Source organism: Bos grunniens, chromosome 26 (genome assembly GCF_055505025.1).
Source record: "Bos grunniens cultivar Pamir isolate PY7600 chromosome 26, Bosgru_T2T1.0, whole genome shotgun sequence".
Lineage (NCBI taxonomy): Eukaryota > Metazoa > Chordata > Mammalia > Artiodactyla > Bovidae > Bos > Bos grunniens.
Genome location: NC_141190.1, coordinates 16,833,246 through 16,842,577, shown reverse-complemented (window position 1 = coordinate 16,842,577; position 9,332 = coordinate 16,833,246). Strand labels below are relative to the sequence as shown.

The following is a 9,332-nucleotide window of genomic DNA, read 5'->3' as shown; positions in this document are numbered from 1 at the left end:
AGTAGTCAAAGGACTTTCCACTGATGTCTTTGAGTGATTTCTTTCCTTGACTTGAGGATTCCTCAGTATTTGTTATTCCTTTTTTTATCTACTGTCTGCCGGCCTGCATTCTCTCTGGGAGTAAATGGTGTCAGAACTCCTGGCACAAAGAAAAGAGCTCTTGAAAAACCATTGGAATCCCTCTACTCTTTTCTAAGATAAGACCAGCTCCCTATTCTTTTCTTTATTTGCCCTGCTTCCTTGTCTTGATGTGGCCTTTCCATAGATCTTCTGAGAAAAGGCTCTAAGGAATTGCTTATTTTTCTGCTCATATGATGATGAATTTTGACACAGAGATACTCTCTTTCATCGTTTGTCATGATCATGAATTCCAGCCCTTTGAAAATCTGATATCTTCAATTTCACTACTAATATGTGGTCATCTCTGAGGAATTGAGTTATTTTTTAGTTGGGATTTCCATCAAAAACTTAGATATTTATCAGTATTAAGGCTGATAAGTTTTTGTTTAAATATCTACTGACAGGCCAAAGTGCAATGATGGTAAAACAATATTTATTCAAAAGTTCAAAGACTCATTGCATGTTTGGTGATAAGCCTGCACTTAGTATTTTTAAAAAGTCTTTAGATTTTAAACTTTCAGTTGCCCTCATGTGAAGCACACCAATGGAACTCTTCGTAGTTCTGGTGACCTGTCTTTCTTTTTTGATTTTCCTTTTTCTGTGGAATCAGAGGCATGCCAAAGGGAAGCTGCCACCTGGGCCCACTCCTCTCCCAGTTGTTGGAAATATTTTCCAGATAAATACTAAGAATGTCAGCAAATCCATAAGCAAGGCAAGTATGAGTGATTTTCTTCCAGTTGTTTGCCATGAGTAAGTAAGACAGCCCTATGTCTTGTCCCAGTTTGTTTTCTTGACACCAGTTTTTTTTTTTTAATTAAAATTTTTTGGTATGCTTAGCCTTTTATTTTAAATTACCAGAATTAGCTCCTATGGAACCCATTTATGCTGGCAAATCAACCAACTCTTGTTACTGCAGACACCGTGTTTTTAAAGAGTGGTTTTAAAGGGAATTGCCCAGTGAATACCCAGACATGATTTTATCATTTAGTTATTATTCATTTTTAAAAATGGAAGTGTAATTGATGTACAATATTATATGCTACAGATGTACAGTATAGTGATTCACAATTTTAAAGGTTATACTTCATTTATAGTTACTATAAAATATAGGTGATATTCCCTATCTTTTCTCTGTTGTATATTCTTACTTCCTTTGTTATAGAATAATTCACTGTAAGTGTGTGGGTTTATTTTTGGGTGCTCTATTGTGTTCCATAGATGTGTCTGTTTTTGTACCAGTATCATACTTTTTTGGTTAATATAGTTGTATAGTATATTGTGAGGTCAGGGAGTCTGATTCCTCCAGCTCAGTTTTTTTTCTGCGCCCCCTCAGGATTCCTTTGACTATTTGCAGTGTTTTGTGTTTCCATATAACTTTAAAATTATTTATTCTAGTTCTGTGAAAAATGTCATTGGTATTTTGATAGAACTGCAATCTGCAGATTGCCTTAGTATGATCATTTTATATATGATTTCTTCTAACTCAAAAACACAGTTTATCTTTCCATCTGTTTCTGTCACTTTCAATTTCTTTCATCATTGTTTTATAATTTTCTGAGACAGGTCTGTTATTTCCTTATGTAGGTTTATTCCTAGTTATTATTTTTTTTTTTTTTGGATGCAGTGGTAAATAAGATTGTTTCCTTAACTTCTCTTTCTGGGGGGCAATCCTAAGATGGCAGAGGAATAGGACAGGGAGACCACTTTCTCCCCCACAAATTCATGGAAAGAACATTTGAATGCTGAGCAAATTCCACAAAACAACTTCTGAATGTTGGCCGAGGATATCAGGCACCCAGAAAGGCAGCCCACTGTCTTCAAAAGGAGGTAGGACAAAATATAAAAAATAAAAAGAGAGACAAAAGAGGTAGGGATGGAGATGCATCTTGGGAAGGGAGTCTTAAAAAAGAGAGAAGCTTCCAAACACAGGAAACACTCTCACTGGTGGGTCTGTGGCAAGCCTTGGAATCTCAGAGGGCAACATAACCGGGAGGAAAAATAAATAAATAAATAAATAAATAAAACCCACAGATTAGGTGCCTAATGGCAACTCCCAGCGGAGAAGCAGCCCAGACGCTCGAATCTGCCACTAGCAAGTGGGGACTGGACAGGGAGGTGCAGGCTGCATTGCTTAGGGTAAGGACCGGGCCTGAATGCCCCGAGGGCAATCTGAGGGAACTAACATGAGATAGGAACCCAAACTGTGGGATAGCTATCCCGCAAAAAGCCCTAACATAAGACACTGCCAGGCCCGCTCACAGAACAAAGGACTGAGCAGAGCTAGCCAGCTGCTGACTGGCCCATCGCCCGCTAGAGACACGTAGGCGATGGCAGCCAGAGCCAGAAGGGGACAATTGTGGCCCCAGAGAGGCATCCTCTACCAAACTGCAAGCAGGCTTCATTGCTAACCAAGACTTCTAGGGATTCTGGATGGTTGACTTCCACTGGGAGTGTTGCAGCCAGAGATCAGCTCCCTAGAAGAGACACACGGCACACTTGAGAAGGCATGCCCATTGTACACCCAGAAAAGAGTGGCTGGGGAGGTGATAAGATGCAGCCTCCAACTGGGGGCGACTGTGCTTGCCAAGCACCTGGTCACCTGAGCTGCTTGGACCTGGGAAGGGCACAAAATGCAGGTCCAACCAAGTCTGTGCCTTTGTGGAGTACCCAAGAACCTGAACCTGAGCTGCTTAGACCTGACAAGTGCATGCAACCCAGGGCCCGCCTCAGACAGTTCCTGGCAGAGCAACCTAGAGCCTGAGCAGTGTAGACTGGGAAAGCACACACGCTGTGAGTTGGGGTAAGCCCAGTGTGGCAGACACTGCAAGCACTCCCCACACATGCCAGTGATATTTGTTAGCAATGTTCCTCCCTCCCCACAGCAGTACTGAACAAGTGAGCCTAAAAAAAGTGACCACCACCGCCCCCTTGTGTCAGGGTGGAAATTAGACACTGAAGAGACCAGCAAACAGAAGAAGCTAAAATAAACAGAGGGAACCGCTTTGGAAGTGACTGACAGGTGCAATAGATTAAAACCCTATAGTTAGCACTGACTACATAGGAAGGGGCCTATAGATCTTGAGAAGTATAAGCCAGACCAAGGAACTATCTGATAATGAACTGACCCCACACTGTCCACAAAAGCTCCAGAGAAAGTCCTAGATATATTTTTACTAATTATCATTAAAAATTTTTTTTTTAAATTTTAAGTCCTCTATTACTGCTTTAATTTTCATTTTTATAACCTACTGCTGCTGCTAAGTCGCTTCAGTCATGTCCGACTCTGTGCGACCCCATGGACGGCAGCCCACCAGGCTCTGCTGTCCCTGGGATTCTCCAGGCAAGAACACTGGAGTGGGTTGCTATTTCCCTCTCCATTGCATGAAAGTGAAAAGTCAAAGTGAAGTCACTCAGTCGCGTCTGATTCGTAGTGACCCCATGGACTACAGCCTACCAGGCTCCTCATCCATGGGATTTTCTAGGCAAGAGTACTGGAGTGGCTTGCCATTGCCTTCTCCACATTTATAACCTACTATTACCTTGCCAAGAAAAAAAAAAAAAAAAAGACCCTATTTTTAAACAAACTTCATGTATATATATATATACTTTATAATTTTTGTGACTTTGTTTTTTAAATATTGTATTTTTGAGAATCTAACCTCTACTCTAGATTTTTAATCTTTGCTTTTTGGTATTTGTTATCAATTTTATACCTTTAAGAACCCAATCTGCAGCACCCGTTTTTACCTGGGAGCGAGATTACCAGCTTGATTGCTCTCTACCCCTTTTGACTGCTTTTTCTCCACCAGGTCACCTCTATCTCCTCCCTTCCCCTTCTCTTCTCTACCCAACTCTGTGAATCTCTTTGTGTGTTCCAGGCTGTGGAGAATACTTTAGTTCAGTTCAGTTCAGCCGCTCAGTCGTGTCTGACTGTTTGCAACCCCATGAATCGCAGCACGCCAGGCCTCTCTGTCCATCATCAACTCCCAGAGTTTACTCAAACTCATGTCCATTGAGTCAGTGATTCAATCCAGCAATCTCATCCTCTGTTGTCCCCTTCTCCTCCTGCCCCCAATCCCTCCTAGCATCAGGATCTTTTCCAATGAGTCAGCTTTTCTCATGAAGTGGCCAAAGTATTGGAGTTTCAGCTTTAGCATCAGTCCTTCCAATGAACACCCAGGACTGATCTCCTTTAGAATGGACTGGTTGGATCTCCTTGTAGTCCAAGGGACTCTCAAGAGTCTTCTCCAACACCACAGTTCAAAAGCATCAATTCTTCAGCACTCAGCTTTCTTCACAGTCCAACTCTCACATCCATACATGACCACTGGAAAAACCATTAGCCTTGACTAGATGGACCTTTGATGGCAAAGTAATGTCTCTGCTTTTGAATATGCTATCTAGGTTGGTCATAACTTTCCTTCCAAGGAGTAAGTGTCTTTTAATTTCATGGCTGCAATCACCATCTGCAGTGATTTTGGAGCCCCCGAAAATAAAGTCTGACACTGTTTCCACTGTTTCCCCATCTATTTCCTGTGAAGTGATGGGACCAGATGCCATGATCTTAGTTAGGGAACTAATTACTGGCTGGATCTGTCTCCTTTTGATTCCCCCTTTTATCCTCTTGACCACCTCTGTCTCCTTCCTTCCTTTTCTCTTCTCTGTGTAACTCCGTGAACATCTATGAGGGATCCAGACTGTGGGGAGCACATAGGGAAGTGATTACTGGCTAGCTTGCTCTCTTCCCTTCTGATTCCCCCACTTCTCTTCCTTGTCACCTCTATCTCCCTCTTTCCTCTTCTCTTCTCCATTTAACTCTATGTATCTCTCTGGGTGTACCTCACTGTGGAGAAACTTTTCATCATTAACCTAGATGTTTTATCATCGGTGCTGTATAGATGGAGAAATCTTGAAGCTAGTGTAAAAATAAGTCTGGAAACCAGAGGCAGGAGGCTTAAGTCCAAATCCTGAGAACACCAGAGAACTCCTGACTCCAGGGAACATTAATCAATAGGAACTCATCAAAAGCCTCCATACCTACACTGAAATCAAGCACCATCCAAGGGCCAACAAGTTCCAGAGCAAGACATACCAAGCAAATTCTCCAGCAACACAGGAACATAGCCCTGAGCTTCAATATACAGGCTGTCCAAAGTCACACCAAACCCACTGACATCTCAAAACTCAGTACTGGACACTTCATTGCACTCCAGAGAGAAGAAACCCAGCTCCACCCACCAGAACACCGACACAAGCTTCCCTAACCAGGAAACCTTGACAAGCCACCAGTCCAACCTCACCCAGAGCAAGGAGCCTTCACAATAAAGAGGAACCACAAACTGCCAGGATACGGAAAGGCCACTCCAAACATAGCAATATAAATAAGAGGAAAAGGCAGAGAAATATTCAGCAGGTAAAGGAACAGGATAAATGCCCACAAAACCAAACAAAAGAGGAAGAGATAGGGAATCTACCTGATAAAGAATTCCGTATAATGATAGTGAAAATGATCCAAAATCTTGAAAACAAAATGGAGTTACAGATACATAGCCTGAAGACAAGGATTGAGAAGATGCAAGAAAGGTTTAACAAGGACCTAGAAGAAATAAAAAAGAGTCAATATATAATGAATAGTGCAATGAATGAGATAAACAGCACTCTGGAGGGAACCAACAGTAGAATAACGGAGGCAGAAGATAGGATAAGTGAGGTAGAAGATAGAATGGTAGAAATAAATGAATCAGAGAGGAAAAAAGAAAAACGAATTAAAAGAAATGAGGACAATCTCATTTGTTAATGTTAAATGTCCCAACATTCGAATCATAGGAGTCCCAGAAGAAGAAGACAAAAAGAAAGACCACGAGAAAACACTTGAGTAGATAATAGTTGAAAACTTCCTTAAAATGGGGAAGGAAGTCAAGTCCAAGAAACCCAGAGAGTCCCAAACAGGATAAACCCAAGGCGAAACACCCCAAGACACATATTAGTCAAATTAACAAGATCAAACACAAAGAACAAATATTAAAAGCAGCAAGGGAAAAACAACAAATAACACACAAGGGGATTCTCATAAGGATAACAGCTGATCTTTCAATAGAAAATCTTCAGGCCAGAAGGGAATGGCAGGACATACTTAAAGTGATGAAAATAACCTACAGCCCAGATTACTGTACCCAGCAAGGATCTCAATCAAATATGAAGGAGAAATCAAAAGCTTTACAGACAAGCAAAAGCTAAGAGAATTCAGCACTACCAAACCAGCTCTCCAACAAATGCTAAAGGATCTTCTCTAGACAGGAAACACAGAAAGGATGTATAAACTCAAACCCACAACAACAAAGTAATAACAACGGGATCATACTTATCAATAATTACCTTAAACATAAATGGGTTGAATGCCCCAACCAAAAGACAAAGACTGGCTGAATGGATACAACAACAAGACCCCTATATATGTTGTCTACAAGAGACCCACCTCAAAATAAGGGACCCATACAGACTGAAAGTGGAGGGCTGGAAAAAGATATTCCATGCAAATAGAGACCAAAAGAAAGCAGGAGTAGCAGTACTCATATCAGATAAAATAGACTTTAAAACAAAGGCTGTGAAAAGAGACAAAGAAGGACACTACATAATGATCAAAGGATCAATACAAGAAGATATAACAATTATAAATATATATGCAGCCAACAAGTGAGCACCACAATATGTAAGACAAATGCTAGCAAGTATGAAAGGGGAAATTAACAATATCACAATAATAGTGGGAGACTTTAATACCCCACTCACACCTATGGATAGATCAACTAAACAGAAAATTAACTAGGAAACACAAACTTTAAATGATACAATAGACCAGCTAGACCTAATTGATATCTATAGGACATTTTACCCCAAAACAATGAATTTCACCTTTTTCTCAAGTGCACATGGAACCTTCTCCAGGATAGATCACATCCTGGGCCATAAATATAGCCTTGGTAATTTCAAAAAAATGAAATCATCCCAAGCATCTTTTCTGACCACAATGTGGTAAGATTAGATGTCAATTACAGGAGAAAAACTATTAAAAATTCTAACATATGGAAGCTGAACAACACGCGGCTGAATAACCAACAAATCACAGAAGAGATCAAAAAAGAAATAAAAATGTGAATAGAAATGAGTGAAAATGAAAGCACAGCAACCCCAAACCTGTGGGACACTGTAAAAGCAGAGCTAAGGGGAAGGTTCATAGCAATACAAGCTTACCTCAAGAAACAAGAAAAAAGGCAAATAACTAACCTAACTCTACACCTAAAGCAACTTGAAAAGGAAGAAATGAACTCCAGGGTTAGTAGAAGGAAAGAAATCTTAAAAATTAGGGCAGAAATAAATGCAAAAGAAACAAAGGAGACCATAGCAAACCCCAAAGCTGTTTTTTTGAGAAGATAAATAAAATTGACAAACCATTAGCCAGACTTATCAAGAAACAAAGGGAGAAGAATCCAATCAACAAAATTAGAAATGAAAATGGAGAGATCACAACAGACAACACAGAAATACAAAGGATCATAACAGACTACTATCAGCAATTATATGCCAATAAAATGGACAACTTGGAGAAATGGACCAATTCTTAGAAAAGTATAACTTTCCAAAACTGAACCAGGAAGAAATAGAAAATCTTAACAGACCCATCAGAAGCATGGAAATTGAAACTGTAATCATAAATCTTCCAGCACACAAAAGCCCAGGTTGAGATAGTTTTACAGCTGAATTCTACCAATAATTTAGAGAAGAGCTAACACCTATCCTACTCAACCTCTTCCAGAAACTTGCAGAGAAAGGTAAACTTCCAAACTCATTCTATGAGGCCACCATCACCCTAATACCAAAACCAGACAAATATGCCACACAAAAAAAGAAAACTACAGGCCAATATCACTGATGAATACAAAAATCCTTAACAAAATTCTTGCAAACAGAATCCAACAACATATTAAAAAGATCATACATCATGACCAAGTTGGCTTTATCCCAGGGATGCAAGGATTCTTTAATATCCACAAATCAATCAGTATAATACACCACATTAACAAATTGAAAGATAAAAACCTTATGATTATCTCAGAAGATGCAGAGAAAGCCTTTGACAAAATTCAACATCCATTTATGATAAAAACCCTGCAGAAAGCAGGAATAGAAGGAACATACCTCAACACAATAAAAGCTATATATGACAAACCCACAGCAAACATTATCATCAGTGGTGAAAAATTGAAAGCATTTCCCCTAAAGTCAGGAACAAGACAAGGGTGCTCACTTTCACCACTACTACTCAACATAGTTTTGGACGTTTTGGCCACAGCAGTCAGAAAGGAAAAATAAAGAAATCCAGATGGGAAAAGAAGTAAAACTCTCACTGTTTGCAGATGACATGATCCTCTACATAGAAAACCCTGAAGACTCCTCCAGTAAGTTACTAGAGCTAATCAATGAACATAGTAAAGTTGCAGGATATAAAATTAACATGCAGAAATCTCTTGCATCCCTATACACTAACAATCTGCCTCCTTAGCGCAGTGGGCAGCGCATCAGTCTCCTATACACTAACAATGAGGAAACAGGAAGAGAAATTAAGGAAACAATTCCACTCACCGTTGCAAAGAAAAGAATAAAATACTTAGGAATAAATCTACCTAGAGAAACAAAAGACATATACAAAAAACTATAAAACACTGATGAAAGAAGTCATAGAGGACACAGACAGATGCAGAAATATACCACGTTCATGGATCGGAAGAATCAATATAGTGAAAATGAGTATACTACCCAAAGCAATCTATAGATTCAATGGAATCCCTATCAAGCTACCAATGGTATTTTTCACAGAGCTAGAACAAATAATTTCACAATTTGTATGGAAGTACAAAAAACCTCAAATAGCCAAAGCAATCTTGAGAAAGAAGAATGGAACTGGAGGAATCAACCTGCCTGACTTCAGGCTCTACTACAAAGCCACAGTCATCAAGACAGTATGGTACTGGCACAAAGACAGAAATATAGATCAATGGAAGAAAATAGAAAGCCCAGAGATAAATCCACGCACCTATGGACACCTTAACTTCGACAAAGGGGGCAAAAATATACAATGGAGAAAAGACAATCTCTTTAACATGTGGTGCCTGGAAAACTGGTCAACCACTTGTAAAAGAATGAAACTAGAACAT

General features: G+C 39.7%; 1 protein-coding gene across 1 annotated transcript in view; it reads left to right on the top strand.

Moving 5' to 3' along the window:
• Positions 1-649: 649 nt before the first annotated feature.
• Positions 650-9,332, top strand: part of LOC147344095 (cytochrome P450 2C21-like) — a 56,943-nt gene continuing 48,260 nt past the window's right edge. The window contains exon 1 of the mRNA XM_086378802.1: positions 650-832. Within this exon, the coding sequence (XP_086234928.1) occupies positions 665-832 (168 nt within the window). The 5' untranslated portion in view covers positions 650-664. The remainder of the gene's footprint in view (positions 833-9,332) is intronic.